This window comes from Salpingoeca rosetta (assembly GCF_000188695.1).
Source record: "Salpingoeca rosetta unplaced genomic scaffold supercont1.3, whole genome shotgun sequence".
In the NCBI taxonomy this organism is placed as follows: Eukaryota; class Choanoflagellata; order Craspedida; family Salpingoecidae; genus Salpingoeca; species Salpingoeca rosetta.
In genome coordinates this window covers 2,011,140-2,029,871 of record NW_004754931.1, presented here as the reverse complement: position 1 = coordinate 2,029,871, position 18,732 = coordinate 2,011,140, and the positions used below count along the sequence as shown (strand labels likewise).

General features: G+C 53.6%; 5 protein-coding genes across 5 annotated transcripts in view; 3 read left to right on the top strand and 2 right to left on the bottom strand.

Moving 5' to 3' along the window:
• Window positions 1–297: 297 nt before the first annotated feature.
• On the top strand, window positions 298–997 carry PTSG_01998 (C-type lectin; the record flags this gene model as incomplete). Its single annotated transcript, XM_004997929.1, has 2 exons — window positions 298–463; window positions 687–997. 2 exons carry the CDS (start codon window positions 298–300, stop codon window positions 995–997), a joined length of 477 nt encoding a protein of 158 aa, XP_004997986.1.
• A 2,632-nt stretch (window positions 998–3,629) lies between these two features.
• PTSG_11821 (uncharacterized protein) lies at window positions 3,630–8,473 on the top strand (the record flags this gene model as incomplete). Its single annotated transcript, XM_004997928.1, has 10 exons — window positions 3,630–3,833; window positions 4,062–4,191; window positions 4,387–4,724; window positions 4,941–5,076; window positions 5,270–5,676; window positions 5,876–6,005; window positions 6,175–6,512; window positions 6,655–6,790; window positions 6,947–7,507; window positions 7,726–8,473. The coding sequence occupies 10 exons, from the start codon at window positions 3,630–3,632 to the stop codon at window positions 8,346–8,348; spliced, it is 3,003 nt and encodes a 1,000-aa protein (XP_004997985.1). The 3' UTR covers window positions 8,349–8,473.
• A 653-nt stretch (window positions 8,474–9,126) lies between these two features.
• On the bottom strand, window positions 9,127–15,729 carry PTSG_01997 (uncharacterized protein; the record flags this gene model as incomplete). Its single annotated transcript, XM_004997927.1, has 19 exons — window positions 9,127–9,183; window positions 9,412–9,604; window positions 9,845–9,908; window positions 10,219–10,339; window positions 10,531–10,628; window positions 10,790–10,867; window positions 11,101–11,228; window positions 11,437–11,511; window positions 11,730–11,835; window positions 12,166–12,244; window positions 12,467–12,520; window positions 12,727–12,833; window positions 13,105–13,244; window positions 13,401–13,468; window positions 13,679–13,732; window positions 13,955–14,057; window positions 14,321–14,413; window positions 15,008–15,125; window positions 15,537–15,729. 19 exons carry the CDS (start codon window positions 15,727–15,729, stop codon window positions 9,127–9,129), a joined length of 1,929 nt encoding a protein of 642 aa, XP_004997984.1.
• Window positions 15,730–16,114: 385 nt separating this feature from the next.
• PTSG_01996 (uncharacterized protein) lies at window positions 16,115–17,971 on the top strand (the record flags this gene model as incomplete). The annotated part of the gene is made up of 4 exons (XM_004997926.1): window positions 16,115–16,553; window positions 16,914–17,096; window positions 17,247–17,302; window positions 17,423–17,971. The coding sequence occupies 4 exons, from the start codon at window positions 16,115–16,117 to the stop codon at window positions 17,969–17,971; spliced, it is 1,227 nt and encodes a 408-aa protein (XP_004997983.1).
• Window positions 17,972–18,177: 206 nt separating this feature from the next.
• Window positions 18,178–18,732, bottom strand: part of PTSG_01995 (transmembrane 9 superfamily member 1) — a 5,401-nt gene continuing 4,846 nt past the window's right edge. The window contains exon 15 of the mRNA XM_004997925.1: window positions 18,178–18,691. Coding sequence (XP_004997982.1) covers window positions 18,490–18,691 — 202 coding nt within the window. The 3' untranslated portion in view covers window positions 18,178–18,489. The remainder of the gene's footprint in view (window positions 18,692–18,732) is intronic.

Below are 18,732 nucleotides of genomic sequence, written 5' to 3'. Positions count from 1 at the left end.
CTGAGGGGTCTAGTTGCGTGCTAGCACTCTCTGTTGGTCATGTGTTGTTCTTGACTCGCCTGGCCTTCGCTTTGGTCGCTCAGCCTTGTCCAAGCCACGACGCTTGCTCTTGCTGCTTGCTCGCTCGCTTGCTTGCCGACGGTCTCTCATCCCTGTGCTCGTGCTGCGTGCGCCCGACCCTTCCTCGTGACCATATCTGATGTGACATCACTCTCAACCGCAGCACCGGGTATCTCTTTCTTCTGTCGGGTTCGCTCGGAGCAGCACCCCTGCGCGTGAAACCGCTTCAAAGCTAAAATGACCGCCCGCCACACAGCCAGTATACGAGCGCCGCTGCTGCTGCTCCTGCTGTTGCTCGTTCTCCCATACCTCGTGCGCAGCGCCGCAGATCCGGCACGTGCACAGGCAATCCTCAGCAGAAGACCTCGAAACACTTACGACTGTGCCACTCTGGAGCAAATGGGTACGCCATATGGTGTGCAAGACGGGTTGTGGCGTGCGCCTGCATGTCCCTCCGCGTTGCGTTTGCGTGCATGGGAGAGCTGTAGTTGTTTGTTTGTCACCGTTTCTGTCCCCTCCACCGCCCAGCACAGCTTGATCAGCTTCCTTGTCGGAGTGGGTCGATGCGTGACGTACTCGTCACCCCGTCTTCCCCCCCCCTGATTCATGTGTTTGCTCACTTGCAGGGTGGGAGCGCTTTGGTGACAGCGTGTACGCGTTCTTCAAGGATCACAACCGCCCGTTTTATCGCAGCCTCAACAACTGCGTGCAAGGCTTTGGCGCCTCCCTGCCCAGCGTACATTCCAGGGAAGAGATGCAATTCATCACCAACCTGACCGTGGGCAGCACAAACCCCATCTGGCTTGGCGCGCAGCGAATCAACAACACCTGGACTTGGATCGATGGAACGCCTTGGGACTACGAGAACTGGATCCCAACTGAGCCCAACAACGAAAACGGGAACGAGAACTGCCTTCGAGCTGGTCACATTTCGTAAGTGGAGCCAAGCACTTGTCTTTGCACATGACGCTCACTGCATGGATGCTGCTCTGTTCCCTCGAGCAGTCTGAGGTCGATTGACTTCTTGAGCTTAACATTAGCATCAGCTCATGATAAGCGCCGGCTGCGTGCTTGACGTGTGTTGTTGTTGTATTGTCCGAGCAGGATTGGACAGCCGGGTCAGTGGAACGATGCTGACTGTTCGAAGAAGCGAGTTCGGTACGTGTGCCAGTTCCGGTGCAGCGGCACACCAACGGCCATCCCACCCGTTTCATCCACGACCGTGCCACGCACAGGCACTTTCAGGACAGGGCCCGTCACCACCAGCCACGCTCCACTCACAACCGCGTTGTCGACGTCTTCGACAGCTTCGACCTCCTCAACATCTTCATCCTCATCAACCTCTTCCTCGTCAGCGAGCTCTACATCTTCAACGACGTCAACAGTTGTATCAACAACAACAACAACAACAACGACGACGACGACGACGACGACAACCGGCACAGGGACAACAACAACAGCAACAACAACAACAACAACAACAACAACAACAACAACAACAACAACAACCGGCACAGGGACAACAACCGCGGACTCGAGCACAAGCACATCAACGCTCTTGGTGACCTCAACAAGCGAAACGCAAAGCACCGAGTTGCCCTTCTCAAGCTCAACATCGACGCCAGCCACATCAACCGCTCTGGATTTCTCATCAACAACATACAGAACAACCGCCATACCTTTCTCATCCTCCTCCACAACCACGACGGCAACAGCAACAGCAACTACAGCAGGCAACACGACGACGACGACAACAACAACAGGCACAGGTACAACAACAACAACAACTACAACTACAACAACAACAACTACAACAACAACAACTACAACAGCCACCACCACGACGGTGACAGCAACAACAACAACAACAACAACCACCACCACCACCACCACCACTACTACTACTACTACTACTACTACTACTACTACTACTACTACCACTACTACTACTACTACTACTACTACTACTACTACTACTACTACTACTACTACACTACACTACTACTACTACTACTACTACTACTACTACTACTACTACTACTACTACTACTACTACTACTACTACTACTACTACTACTACTACTACTACTACTACTACTACAAGTTCGACAGAAACGAGCACAAGCACGAGTGCGCAAAGCACTGACTTGCCTTTCTCCAGCACCTCGACGATGGCCACATCCACAATCCTGGACTACACATCCACGTTCTCGACAACAGAGCTGCCTTTCACATCATCAACAGAGCTGCCATTCACGTCTTCCTCCTCATCCACGTCGTCGTCATCTACAAGTACAGAGGCCACAACGTCCACGATCACGAGCACCATTGCTAATACTACCACCGCCACAGCAGCAACAACAACAACTACGACGACAACAACAACAGGCACAGGTACAACTACAACAACAACAACAACAACAGGCACAGGGACAACAACAACAATAACAACAACAACAGGCACAGGGACAACTACAACAACAACAACAACTACTACTACTACTACTACTACTACTACTACTACTACTACTACTACTACTACTACTACTACTACTACTACTACAACTACAACTACTACTACTACTACTACTACTACTACTACTACTACTACTACTACTACGACAACAGGCACAGGGACAACAACAACTACTACTACAACAACTACAACTACAACAGGCACAGGGACAACAACACCAACAACTACAACAACAGGCACAGGGACAACAACAACACCAACAACAACTACAACAAGCACAGGGACAACAACAACAACAACAACAGGCACAGGGACAACAACAACAACAACAGGCACAGGGACAACAACAACTACAACAACAACAACAACAACTACAACAAGCACAGGGACAACAACAACTACAACTACAACAGGCACAGGGACAACAACAACAACAACAACAACAACTACAACAAGCACAGGGACAACAACAACTACAACTACAACAGGCACAGGGACAACAACAACAACAACAACAACAACTACAACAAGCACAGGGACAACAACAACTACAACTACAACAGGCACAGGGACAACAACAACAACTACAACAACTACAACAACAGGCACAGGGACAACAACAACACCAACAACAACTACAACAACTACAACTACAACTACAGGCACAGGGACAACAACAACAACAACAGCAGCAGCAATTTCAACAACAACAGGGACAACAACCACCACGGTGACATCATCAACTGCAACGGCAACCACGACATCCACCACGAGCTCAGGAAGTGGCGCAGAAACCACGACAAGTTTCGGTAGTGGTTCTGGGCTTGGAAGCACGACAACGACCGCAACAACAACAACAACAACAACAACAACAACAACAACAACGACCACGACCACAACAACCACGACCACGACCACTACCACTACCACTACCACTACCACTACCACTGCAACGACTTCAACTACGACTTCAACTACGACGACCGAGTATTGTCAGCAAGTTGAGACGGTGTTTGCGAGTGTTGGGGAGACATACTGGTATGCGGACGGCGAGTTCGTGACGGGCACCATCAGCGGACAGAGGCAGACGGCAATGCTGAGCCAAAATGCTGTGCTGGCCTTCTATGCACAGAACACAGACCTTGCGCGGGTGTCTGCGGCAGCAGCTGTGTCACGGTTGCCGGGGTCGAGCGAGTACACGGTGTCACCGCGCACGACCCGGGAGTGGCGGTGCACACGGACGAAGCCGTCAGCTGGATGGCAGAGCATTGACTACGATGTGTCGAGCTGGGACCAGGTGCGTCCGATGCGTGTGTGTGTATGTGTATGTGTGCACTGTTTGTGTGCACTGTTTGTGTGTGTGTGTGGCAGTGCAATGTGTGTGTGTGTGTGTGTGGCAGTGTAATGGCGTAGTGGTGTGCATTATGTGTGGTGGTTGTGATGGCGACTTGTTGCTCACTCACAGGTCGAGGTGGCCAAACTCACGCACACACACCCACACCGCTTGTCTGTTTCTGTGGTATAGATGGCGGTTGTGAATCCTGGGAGCATTGACCACAGTGTTGTGGATGAGCTTCCGACGACGGCGGTATGGCTATGGGGAGACGAGGTTACAGCTGGGCAGGCACTGGATGAGGTCTGGTGCCGCGCTGACGGTGAGTTGTGCAACACATAATGTCTTGCTCTGTGCGCCTTGCTATCGTTCTCAATGCCACTCGCCGCTGTCATGTTTGCTGTACTTCGCACCTCATGTGCATGCTCGCCAATGTCACAGCTCTCTCGACTCACTCAACGTCTGGATGAATTGCCTTTGGTACACTGTCAACCACCTTGATCCAATTCAATTTCAGTGACCCCGACGTGCGAGCAAGATTGCAGCCAAAGCACGACGTACCTGATTAGCATTGAGTCGCAAGGTGTGGTGTATGTTGACGGGACGGCGATTGGCTTCATCTCTGACAGCAGCCCCGTGCTGCAGACGGAGCAGTCCGTGTGCGCTCAGATTAGTGTCTCCATCGAGAACGATAATGGCACGGCGGGTTTGCTTGTGGCGACGGCCGACCGCGTGTATCGTCGCGCAGAGGGTATCCATTTCAAGCACACCAGCATGTACAACTGGCGATGCACCCGAATGGACGTTGATCACGGATGGCAGGATCCAAACTATGACGACAGCTCTTGGCCAATGGTGGGTGAGCACCGGCTGTTCTTGTGTTGACCCTGACTTGCTCCTGCGTTTACGTGCGTGCGCATGCGTGCGTACTGCTGGGAAGCGTCTAGCCCACGACATGTTCGTCTTCATGGTGCTTCAGGATGGGTTGTGTTCCTGGTAAAGACGTGTTTGCATGCTGCTCCACTTCACTTCTCATTCCCCAATCGTACGCGTGTTTGTGTCTGGCGTCAGCCGGTTGTGCTCGGATCACGAGACAATGGACCACGCAACGTTACAGGTCTAGGTTTCCCAGAAACGGCGGAGTGGATCTACCCTGCAGAGCCACACGTGCCCGGAACAATCGACTTTTTTCGTTGCCGTTCCACTCGTAAGTCTTGGGTGTGCACGCTCACGCCGCGCGTTTCAAACTGTGATTGGGAGCATGGTGCGAGCTTGTGCATGAGGAGCGGCGAAGCGTTTGCATGCGTGCCCTGGGGCGTGATGCTTTTGTGGAACGCTTCCCAGTGTGCTTTTTTATTCTGAGCTCACCATTGCCCAATCAACTTCTTGTATTTCAACAGCCCCAATCGCTGCCGTCGTCACGCCATTCACGACCACAACAACGACCACCACCACTACAACAACGACCACTTCGACGACGAGTGCGGGGCCAGACTTTCCATGCCAACAAGTTGAGACGGTGTTTGCGAGTGTTGGGGAGACATACTGGTATGCGGACGGCGAGTTCGTGACGGGCACCATCAGCGGACAGAGGCAGACGGCAATGCTGAGCCAAAATGCTGTGCTGGCCTTCTATGCACAGAACACAGACCTTGCGCGGGTGTCTGCGGCAGCAGCTGTGTCACGGTTGCCGGGGTCGAGCGAGTACACGGTGTCACCGCGCACGACCCGGGAGTGGCGGTGCACACGGACGAAGCCGTCAGCTGGATGGCAGAGCATTGACTACGATGTGTCGAGCTGGGACCAGGTGCGTCCGATGCGTGTGTGTGTATGTGTATGTGTGCACTGTTTGTGTGTGTGTGTGGCAGTGCAATGGCGTAGTGGTGTGCATTGTGCTGGTGGTTGTGATGGCGACTTGTTGCTCATAGGTCGAGGTAAACAAACCCACACACACACACACACACACACACACACACCCACACCGCTTGTCTGTTTCTGTGGTATAGATGGCGGTTGTGAATCCTGGGAGCATTGACCACAGTGTTGTGGATGAGCTTCCGACGACGGCGGTATGGCTATGGGGAGACGAGGTTACAGCTGGGCAGGCACTGGATGAGGTCTGGTGCCGCGCTGACGGTGAGTTTTACAAGACCACGAGCTTCATTTGACTGTTGGTTTTAACTTTGTCGCTGTGCGTATGTAGCCGATAATTGTGCACTTGTTCAGCTGATTCGGGCTTGCAGTTGCAGCAACTGTTCCTCACCCATGCTGTCTGTGGTCAAACACAATCACTGCCTGCCTGCAGAGCAACCGCAGTGCGCCCCTGACTGCAGCCAAAGCACGACGTACCTGATTAGCATTGAGTCGCAGGGCGTGGTGTATGTTGACGGGACGGCGATTGGCTTCATCTCTGACAGCAGCCCCGTGCTGCAGACGGAGCAGTCCGTGTGCGCTCAGATTAGTGCTTCGATGGAAACTTCGACTGGGGAGGCCGCAATCATCGTGGCAACTGAGGACCGCGTGTATCGTCGCAGTGCGCAAGCAAGACATCCACACACCAGCCCCACGAACTGGAAATGCTATCGTGGACCTACTGTCCAAGGATGGGAGCAACCAGAACATGACGACAGCCACTGGCCTTCGGTGCGTTCACAGACACGACACGTGTAGCTGCGCGAATATGTGCCTTGCCATGATTGGAGGGGGTTCCCTGTACGTGCATTGCTGTCTCTGTTCCACCGCCATTGTCTGCTTGTTCTCACATTCTCAATCTGGTTGTGCGCAGGCCATAAGTGGCGGCGGGGTGGACGACGGCTCTCGCACCTTGTCGCAGCTTGGTTTTCCCGCTTCTGTGCAGTTTGTAAAGTCACCGGAGCCGTATGTAGCGGGCACCCCAGACTTTGTTCGCTGCCGATCCATCCGTAAGTGCTGGCTCCGCCAACAACGGCGTAGCTTTGGGTCTGTGACTGCTGGTATGTTGCCCTGATCAGTGTTGCTTTCGCAATGACATGACTGGCTTGAACCAAGCATTCATTCACGTGCATCTGCGTCGTTTCTGCTTTGTTCAACATCGACAGCTCCTGTAGGTGCAATCAAGCCGACGCCGTTCTTCACAACGACGACGACGACTACCACCACCACGACAACAACGACGACAATAACGACGACAATGTCTACCTCTATCTCGCTTTCATCTTCGTCAACTTCATCTTCTGCTGCATCGACAACGACCACGACAACGACCACGACAACGACCACAACGTCAACTGCATCGACAACTACCATCACCACAACCTCCTCTACGACAATGTCTTCGGGAAGCGGTGAGGGCTCAACCGCAATTGTCATCAGCAGCGTCAGCACCACAACAACCACAACAACCACAACCACAACATCCACTACAACTACAACCACTACAACATCCACCACGACCGCAACTGCGACAACAACCACAACATCCACCACAACCACCACAACATCCACCACGACCACCACAACATCTACCACGACCACAACCACAACATCCACCGTAACCACGACCACGGCAGCCGCGACGTCGTCATCGTCTCTACCAACAACAGCCCAGGCAATCGGCACACAGAATGCCCAAGCACTCAGCAACCTCTTCATTGTCATTGGTATGCTATGCTCGACCACAGTGCACATTGCACCGTTGTTTTGTCTGCCGATACGCAACTATCGTCGATGCACACACACACACACACACAGCCACCATGTTTCAAGACGCACACATGCCCATGTTGTGTCCATTGCATTCCTTGAGCGTGTCACTATGGGTTCTTGGGTTGATCTCACAATAAGTCGATGCGTGTGTGTTGCGGTTTCTTGCATGCAGCTGTGATGATTGTGTTGCTGGTGGTGTCCATGCTGGGTGTGGGCTGTCCACTCGTTACTGGCCGGCAGGTGTCGAGCTACGACGAGCACGGCAGCACAGCAGGCAGTGCTCGACTCTTAGCTGTTTCGTCCCATGATCCGCCACACCTGGGCGGTACCGGGTACACGCCCATGGGCATGACCATGTCGCGCACCACCGCGGGTACCGTTGCCGTGTCGTCATCCGAGACGGGCTCTGAAGGGGTACAGGCCGGCATCATCGTGACCAACAACCTGTATGGGAGGAGAGTGGGGGCACCGCTGCCACAAGCGTCGACGGTGACGGAGAGCTCCGACTCGAGTTCGAGCCACAGCCGGCGCGCGATGGTGAACAACGTCAGCTATGGCGCGGAGTACTTTTTCGAGGGCGCAGGCGCAGCGCAAGAGGACAGCACATACAGGCAGCCGCCGCTGTTCTCTGGCTCGACGGAGATGCCCATGCGCTTCACCATTGACAACTCGCACGGGTACGGGGCGCACTGGCAGCACACGCACGGGCGGCAAACTGAGAGGCTGTACGAGACAGTTGAAGATGTGCTTGCAGGCATGGACCACGTGCATGGGTCCAGAACAGATGTTCTCTGATGGATGGCGTCACATTCCAGGGATAGGAAACGAGAGAGAGCATTTCAGAAAGGCAGGCCTGTGCATGTGTTGTGTTTGTTATCTGAGTGACTCCAGGAAGGGGAAGAAGAGACGAAGCTTGTGCGTGCGTGCGTGTGTGTGTGTGTGGGGGGGGGGGGGGGGAGGGAGCTTTGCAGTTGTGCAGCGCTATCCTTTAATCAGCAAAGCTTTGTCTGTTCCACTCGTTGTGGTGTGTGTGTGTGTGTGCGTGTGCGTGTGCGTGATTGTATTGACAAGTGCTTTGAGACAGAGGGGGTGGTGCCACAGTGATACTGCGAGCTGCCCCACACTCGCGAAGGAGACAAGCATGTGCCACAGTCTGCTTGCGTGTAAGTTATCATCATTGACATTGTTTGCTTTCTGGTTGTGCATGCTGCGCGACATGCATTTGTTTGTTGATTCATGCACATGTACATATTGATCATGGGTGCATGTTGTGGAGGAGCGGTATATTCGAAATCAATACAACTAACAACGCATTCACAACTGGTGAAAGCAACAAAGGGCAGAACATCGGTAAGGTAAACAAGCATTTATGAGATGTAATGTGACTAAAGGTAGCGTGGATGGATAGATGGATGTGCAGACGACACGGGTGAAGAGGGAGAGATGAAGAGAGAACTGGTTGCACAGCCAACAATGTGTGTGTGTGTGTGTGTGTGTGTGTGTGTGTGTGTGTGTGTGTGTGTGTGTGTGTGTGTGTGTGTGTGTGTGTGGGATTGTTTGCGGAGACGCGCCGTTAGATATCGGATGGGCGTGGCAGCACACGAGAGACAGATTCGAGTTGGCGAACGTGCTGTGAAACGGAAGAGAAGCAGAAGGTGAACAAGAACGAGGAGGAAAGCAGGAGCGAGGTGAGCGAGGTGTGAGTAGAAGGTAGTGAGTGGGAGGTAGTGTGTAGAGTGTGGTTCCGCAAGTATCACATGGAAAGAACATGCGTGTGCGTGTGCATGTACGCGTGTGCTTGTGTGCTTGTGCGTGTGCATGAGCATGTGCGTGGTGGTGACAGTGCAGCCATCAGTACCAGGAGCCGGCGTTCGCTGAAGATGCTGCGGTCGTCGGGTGGCATGTCTGCAATGCTCTGTGCGAGGGATTCACCACCACCGCCGTGGCTGCTGCTGTCCACCACCGACCCAGACGCAGGCAGCGGGCGCATCTGTGATCCAACCAAACCGTAGCCCCGCTCCCCTTCCTCAGACACCGCCCGCTTGCTCTCGCTGTGGTGGTTGTGGTTGTGTTTTGTCGTGCGAGAGGGTGGGCGTGGGCGTGAGCACGTGCACAAGTGAGCGTGAGGGACAAGTCGATTTGGTATGAGCGTGTACATGTTTGTTGGGATGTGGCGTGACAGAGGGAGAGCAGACGTGAGCAGGCAAGAACATGGTGCGAGTGGGGCTTGAGTGACTGTATGTCGCCATTGCATGACATGCGGCGGCACAATGTACTCCTCATGAACTCACATGATTGCTCGATCCATCATCGTCTGACTACGCCGAATCACGTGCCGTTCATGGCAGCCGAGGCCTGCGGTTGCATGGTGTTGTGTGTGTGTGTGTGTGTGTGTGTGTGTGTGTGTGTGTGTGTGTGTGTGTGTGTGTGAAAGGAGTGCACAATGCGGGCGGGAATGGCAGAAGCAGCCCATGGTTCGTGACGCGAAAGCAACATAGATTGGCACCTCAACAAACGATCACACGTGGACAAACAAGCAGGCAAGCAGACAGGCAAGACAGGCAAGACAGGCAAGACCGACACGACAGACACACAGACCTTATGCAGGGCACAGACATTATACGCATGCGCACACACACGCACACACACACACACACCGACAGACCTTCGACTTCAATAAAGTTTTCGGCGTAGAAGCGCACAATGTTGGGGGCGTGTGCGGGAAGACGGAACAGGAGCAGCAGGGGTGCGAGGATGATTCCAAGGAGCTCGCCCAAGACAACCATCTGGTAGCACAGTCACATTGTGTCGACAATAGAGACCACACACCTGTGAGCAACTGCGTTTGTGTCCATGCTACGCACACGTAGAACATACACACACACATACACGCAGGGTGTTGTTTATGTCACAACGAGGGCTGGAGTACTGTCGCCACGATGCACGCACGAGCATGCGCATGTGTCAGGCAACATACCGCCCAGAGGTCAAAGAGGTTGCCAACAGCCTTGAAAGTGTTGGGATGCGTCGGGTTGTCATTCCACTCCTTCTCAAACATGACAAGCTCGCGTTTTGCTGAAGGGCAAGTCACGCACACGCACACGCGTGTGTATGTGTATGTGTGTGTGGATGTTATGAGAACGGGAGTGAAGGGAGCAGGCCCAAGAATACATGCGCAGACACTCACGCACTAACACATTCACATGCGCATGCGCGTCAAAAAGTGTGCGTCTCACCTTCTTCCCACTTTGCCTGCGGGCTTTGAACCTCAACTGCTTCGGAGGCGAGACCACGGAGTATCCCCATCGCAACCGCTGCAGCGCGTAGGCAAAGGCAAGTGTATGTGTATGTGTATGTATGTATGTGTGTGTGTTTTTTTTTGGGGGGGGGTGAGGAAGATGTTAGGGAGGGGTAACAGCCAGCAACAGCAGCACCAGCGGCACCAGAACGAGCAGCAGTAGCAGCAGCACCAGCAGTAGCATCACCACCAACACACGCAAACACAGCATGCAAGCACAGTGCATGGACGGCTTGCAAGAGGGCGCACCGAGAATGGTCATGACCCACGCCACGGATCTGTCGCGAATGAGCTCCAGCTGCAGGAATCCTTCGTCGTAGTACAGCGCAAGGAAGAACAGCGTGGCAAACAGCGCCCCCGCAGCGAACTGCAGAAACCTGGCCGTTGCCACGGTCGCAAGTTCGCAAGTGTAAATGTGTGTGTAAATGTGTGTGTGTAAGTGTATGCGTGAAGGAGGTAGAGAGGCAAGGCTAGGAGTTGTTTGCAGAGACAGCTGCATGAATGCACAAAGCATATGCGCCTCTGTTTGTTTCACTCCATCACACACAGGCACAGATGCACACGACGGGACGGACACATGTGTACCTTGAGATGGTAGCGAGGGTGAACGAAGCGAAACTATCCAGGTATGACTTTGTTGGCTTGTAAGCATCATGCAACCTGCCACAACCATGATGCATGCCCAAGACACATGAGCCCGTGCCTCATTAATGGCCCGACCTTGCCGACAAATCGACAACACAGTCCAGACCATACACGCACACACGCGCATGCACAAGCACAAACACCACACGCACACAACACACACACACGCACACAACACACACACACACAACACACACACACACACGCATAAACACGTGTATGGGCACCCATACCTTCGCTTGCAGTAGTGTTCGAGCTCATTGTCGCATCGGAAATACCACGTCGCGTAATGCGTCCACTGGCGCGCAGCAAATGTGCCAGGTGAATTGCGCAGCAAATCTTGGGAGAGGCAGAGGTGTGTGTGTGTGTGTGTGTGTGTGTGTGTACGTGTGTGCATTGTGAGAGCATATGTAATGCGCGGGCGATCGTACGCATATATTTGTGTGGTTGGATTGGAAAACGAAGCAGGTAATGTGTTTGTGCAAAACACGCTTGGTAGCACCCCGGCCGGCAATGATTGGCACATACGACCCTCAATGACGCTTACTGACACACACACACACACACACACACACACACACACACACACACATACGCACGCACACACACACATACGCACGCACGCACACGCACACACACACACACACACGCGCGCGCGCGCACACATACCTGAATACGTGAAGCAGAATTCCGCGGCGTTGTACAGAAGTACGAATGGCGCAAACAGCAGCATGACGACACCAAGCACCTGAACACACACACACACACACACACACACACACACACACACACACACACACACACACACACACACACACACACACAACAATGCGTGGCGTGAGCGCATGTCCACATGCAAGGCCTCAACAGCCGGCGAAAGCAGCTTGTCACCGCAACAACGGCAGCGGCGGCGGTGGCGGCGACTTGTGCAAAGATAAACATGCACGCGTTGACAGCGAGCACGACATACCCGCATCCAGAGCTGCAGATGACGCGCCAGAACCTCATACTCATCCGGTGACACCTGCGCCAGCAGCAACACACACACACACACACACACAGACGTTTGAGCGTGAAACGAGGTATGAGTACAATTTTGTGTTGCTACAGGGGCTGCGCACTTGTTAAGCAAGCTCTCGTACGTGCATGCAGTGTGCATGCAGTGCACATGCATGTGTGCGTGTGTATACATGTATGCGCGTGTGCATGCGTATATGTGCGGTGGCTGACCTGCTTGTGCAGGCGGACAACACCGTTATGTGATGTGAAGACCGTCGAGTCAATCAGACGCGACAGGGTCTCGTGCAGGATACGCGGCAGGTACTTCACTTTCGTGTCTGTTCGCGCACGCGTGTGAGTGAGTGTGAGAGAGAGTGTGTGAGTGAGTGTGTGAGTGAGTGAGTGCGTGAGTGAGTGTGAGAGAGTGTGTGAGTGTGAGTGTTTGTCTGCCGACGTCAAGGTTAAAAGAAGCAACAAGTTCGCGCAGAAAACATAAACACACACACAGACAGACACAGACAGACACAGGCACACACACACACACACAGACACAAGAGATGTACTGCAACAGAGCAGCAGTCAGCACAAGCGACAGACCCGGCGACGCACCTGTGCTGCTGTGCTTTGCAAACGGAAGAGGGAACGAAGGGAGCGAGAGCGCTGTTGGGAGGACGCTGGAATACAGCCGAGTCAGGCCGTTTGTCTTGCGCATGATGACCGACTTGACAATCCACCCATCAAGCACATCCCTATGCGGCATCAGCCATACAGGAGGCGCGCATGTGTGTGTGCGTGTGTGCGTGTGCGTGTGAGTGAAGAAGGGTGAATATCATGTTCACGCAAGGAGAACACGCACAGAGGAAGCTCGAGGTCAAACACATACACACACACATACACGCACATACGTGTGCTTCTTGAAGTCAAACTTGTGCTCCTGAAATGCAGCGATGAGCTTGTCTTCCAAGTCGCTCCACTGTGTGAGAGATTGTGTGTGTGTGTATGAATGTGCATATGTGCGAGAGAGTGCATGGGTGACAATGTATGGGGATGTACATGTGAATGTATGTAAATGTAGGTGCACATGTGTATGAGCGGGTGTATGAGTGAGTGTGAATGCTGGGTGATGTGCCGGCGATGGCTGGCGCACGCATGCCACAAACACAAGATATTTTGTTTCACGCACTGAAATGGTCTGAAGTTCAGCGCTCTCCACTTGCAGCACATTTTCGTAAAAGTCCTAATGCGTGCACAATGGTGGTGATGGTGATGTGGTTGTGAGGGGATGCGGGATACACCAGACCCACGAAATGTCGCACAAAAGCACGTGGCAATGGATGTACATGCGATGTGTACACGTTTGCATACTCGCCTAATCGACACCCACTCACACACACACACAGACATAGACAGACACACGTGCAGACACAGACACACACAGCTGTTGTGTGAGACAAAGCACCTTCATCTGGACGAGACCGCGGAGTCGACGAAGGCGCAGGACGAGGAAGAACGTCCACATGAGGCAGAACACGACAAGGACGCCAACCACGCTCGTACTCGGGCTGGCAGTTGGGAAGAGGTAGGGGATATGCGTGTATGCACAGGTGCATTTGTGTGTGTGTGTGTGTGTGTGTGTGTGTGAACATGTGTGTGTGTGAACATGTGTGTGTGTGAATGAGCGAGTTGCTCATGAAGTACAAGATTGCAAGAACGAATGAAACACAGACACAATTACACACACGCATATGTACGCGTGTTTACAGATGACAGCAATGCACGTGAAGCAAGAATACGCCTGTACATGCAACAAGCATGGAGCACGCACTGTTGGAGGCGATCAAAGTGGATGGGGGTGTTCCCTTTGCAGTCTGTGCCAAAGATGGAGGAGGTCGGTGCGGTGCGCACACTTGCTTGCTTACTGTCAACGTCACCAGTGTCCCCACGCACCAAAGGCGCCGATTGTGCACATGTTTGAGCAAGTGTATGCACACACACACACACACACACACACACACACACACACACACACACACACACACACACACACACACGCACACACACACACACACACACGCACACGCACACGCACACGCACACGCACGCGCACGCGCGCGCGCACCATTTCATCGGCGGCCAGCATACGTCGCAGTGCGTGAAAGTCCACGCACAAAGTGACAAAGAGTATCAGCAGGAAGAGCACCAACACTTTGCTGTATCCAGCGTGTCAAACAGCGCCCAGATGTGAGTGTATCTTTGGCACACAGTGCATCTGACACAGCCACACACACGGAGATGACACAAGTGCAATGATGCACAGGTTCACACACACAGAGCCCCACCCCAACGCACACACACACACAGACAGACACACAGACACTTACAGACAGACACACAGACACACACACACACACACACACACACACACACACAGAGCCCCACCCCCACGCACACAAACAGACACAGACACACACACACACACACACGCAAGCGTGCATTGGAAAGGTGCACGCACATCATGTCGAAGATGAGCGTGAGGAGGATGTTGAGCCAGCCGCGGTACCGGAAGTAGTAGTAAAACCGAGAGAAGAACTCGTCCATGCCGCCAACGTTCCTGAACACCCGACTGTTGTCTGCAGCGCCAGACGCACGTGACACCGGGCGTGATTGCACGAGGAACAAGGGTACAAGGAATGACGGGCGTCAAGGGAAGCGGAGAAAGGAGTGTGCGCACGTACCACACGCAGCACTCATGATCCATCCAAACGAAAGGGACCAAGAGCACACGCAGATACAGACAGATAGACAGACAGAAACAGATAGCCACACACACACACACACACACCCACACCCACACAGACGCACACACCCACACCCACCCACACCCACCCACACACACACACACCCACACCCACACCCACACACACACACACACACACACACACACACACACACACACACACACACACACACCCACACACAGACGCACACAGACGCACATACAAGCAGACACACGACTTATTGCAAGAGCGCAGCTCTCTTACGTCCATCCCTTGGAGACTGTGGTTCCGAGTCCTCGTGCCGTGGAGGCATGTGATAGTCGTGCTGCAGGTCCGGGTTTCTGTCCTGCGCATGCACGCCGTGGGTGCTGCCACCATCTGCACCACCATCTGCATGGTGGTTATAGCCTTGATTGGCCGACAGCAGAGGTTCCCGCAGCTCCATCGTATCTCCCATCCTTTCTTCCGGTTTGGTGTGTCCGGCGCGCACGCACGTCTTGTCTTGCCTGGCCGCGACCTTTGTCTTCTTCACAGAAACAGCAGGAAATCGTCACACACAAACCCCACCGCAATTCACACCCCACCGCCACCACCGCTGCCGCCGAGTCTCACACGCTCTGTCAGCCTCGCTCGTGGGGTACTTCCACTGTATGTTTGTGTGTGTGATCTGTGCGTGTGCTCCCTGTGTGGCCTTGCTTGCTTCTTGCTGCTATTGCTCGTCTTGTTGGGTGCGTTGGTTGGTTGGTTGGCTGATCGTTTCGTTGTGTGTGTATTTGTGGTGGCTGGCCGAATGACTCAGCTCATGCTGACTCAGCATAAACAGCGACAGGCGACAGGCAAAGATGGGTAAGAAGGCGAAGGGCAAGAAGGCGAAGGGCAAGAAGGCGAAGAAGGAGGACAACAGCGCAAAGCAGCGACAGCGTGCTGATGATGGTTATGATGACGGGAACGACAGGTGGGGAGGGCAGCAGCATCGGCGGGAAGGAAGGCGGCAGGGACACAAGCACAAGAACAAGGGGGGCAAGCATGCGCGTGAGCAGCGGCGTGACTGGGGGGAGTTGGAGGAAGACAAGAAGCTGGCGCACCAGCTGCACGGGCAAGGGTTTGTGTTGCGGGAGGTGGTGGGTGATGGCAACTGCATGTTCCGGGCCATCTCAGACCAGCTCTACAACACGGAAAAGCATCACCGCGACATCCGCCGCGATGTCACAGACTACATGCTTCGTAGCAAGGAATACTTTGCACCATTTGTCGCAGACGACCAGACCTTCGAATCCTACAGTGAGTGCTTCGCATGTAGTCCTGATGACATGTGTGTGTGTGTGTGTTTGTGTTTCTTTGTGTGTGTGTTTCTTTGTGTGTGTGTTTCTTTGTGTTTGTGTTTGTGTTTGTGTTTGTGTGTGTGTGTGTGTGTGTATTTGTGTGTGTGTGCTTGTCTTCACGTGCGCGTATGTGCAGTTGTCTGTGTATGTGTGTGTTTGTGTTTACCTTTGCGTGCGTACATGTGCAATTGTGTGTGCAAACGAGTTGTGTGCATTTTGCGTGAAAGCTTGGGTGGAGTTAGACCCATCAACCATGCCATGCATCTAGCCACATCCGTTTCTTATTCGCACCTGTCCTCGGTTTTGTTTTCACGTGCAGTCGACACGCTGAGAAAGCCGGGCGAGTTTGGAGGCAACGATTGTCTTGTAGCATACTCCCGCTTGTCTGACACAGATATCGCTGTGCATCAGCACGATCAGCCCGTGTGGGTCATACGAGCGAATGAGGATGGAAAGGCCGCCAAGAAGCAAATCCACCTCGCCTATCACAGCTACGAGCACTGTATGTGTGTGCATGCGCGTGCGTACAGGAAGAGAGTTGTTGGTGACATTCTTGCTTGAAGAGGTCCATTGCGTGTGTTGGAGCTGCGCACCCCTTCACCATCTCACACCTTCCTGTGCTCGTTTATCCGCCTTGCTGCATCGCGCATAGACTCCTCCGTGCGATCGCCAAGCTCCGGAGACGTGGCCCAAATACACATCAAGCAGGTGTGCTGTGCTGCGCTGTGCTGTGCTGTGTGGTGTAATGTGTACGCGTGCTTTCCCAAGACACCGACACTCACCTTTGATGTGCACACGTGCATGCATGTGTGAACGTGCGATTGGCAGACGGGCGCGTCCTTCTCCTCCAGCAACGCGGCATCAAAGGAGCCAGCGCCCGAGGCATTATCGAACAAGAAGAAGGAGAAGGAGAGGGAGAAGAAGAAGAAGAAGAAGAGCCAGCCACAGGAGCGAGGGACTGGTGGCGATGATGGTGGTGGCGATGAGGTGAAGGCGGGAAATAAGATGGAGATCAATACAGCAGCGAACACGAAATCAGATGAGAACTCGCAGCACCACACTCCACCAAAACACAGCAGCTACAGCAACAACAAAGGCACCAACAGCAGCAGCGGCAGCAGCACGAAGCGCCACGGCGCAGAAGTCACAGCATCAACAACAGCGACCACGACAACAGCACCACCTTCGGCTGGGGTCGCGCTGACGGCCAAGTCGAAGCGGGAGCGGCGGCAGGAGAAGAAGCAGATGAAAGCGCTTGCACGAGCACAGCAGCGGAAAAGAGAGATGATGGGACAGCATCACAATGGCGCCAATAGCGGTGATGGTGATGGTGTTGGTGATGGTGTTGTTCGGCAACTCACGGCACTTGCAATATGAAAACAGAATACACTTGTAAGTAACGATGATGAGGATGATGATGCTGATGACGGTAGCGTGGATTGGCTTGGTTCTTTGCAATGGCTTGATCGGTGTGTGGCCACAAATACACACGGATGCCCATGTGTCTGTGGTGGCGTGGGTGTGCGCTCCTGTACGATTTCGTGATACGGTGTTCCGGTTGCTGGTGTTTGACGTCACGGACATGGCGTTGGCGAATGTTGTACTCCACAATTGGATAACAGAGGGCCACTTGAACAGTAGCCGATAAGCACATTGACGCACACCACACAGCACACACACGCACACCATGTCACAGACACACAGAGGGACAGAGCGAGACAGGGAGGTACATACACAAATACACACACACACACACACACACACACACACACACACACACACACACACACACACACACACACACGCACGCACGCACTCACAAACACACACGCACGAACCAAGCACAGACAGACAGCACACACACACCCGCACACAAATACAGACAGACTGACAGATCAGTCCAACTTGACGTTCTTGTAGATGTATCGAACAAAGGAGAGGGAGCTGAGGAAGCCAACGGAGCCAAGCATGAGGAAGAGCGCATAGCACGCGATGAAGAGATACCCAAAGTACTGCACCGTCTGAAGCATGCCAGACATGTTTGACCGCTCGACAAAGTAGAAGATGCCGTACAGAAACACAAACACGCCCGTAAACCTGAAACGCGCACACAGAGAGGGAGGGCAGTTGTGGCGGTG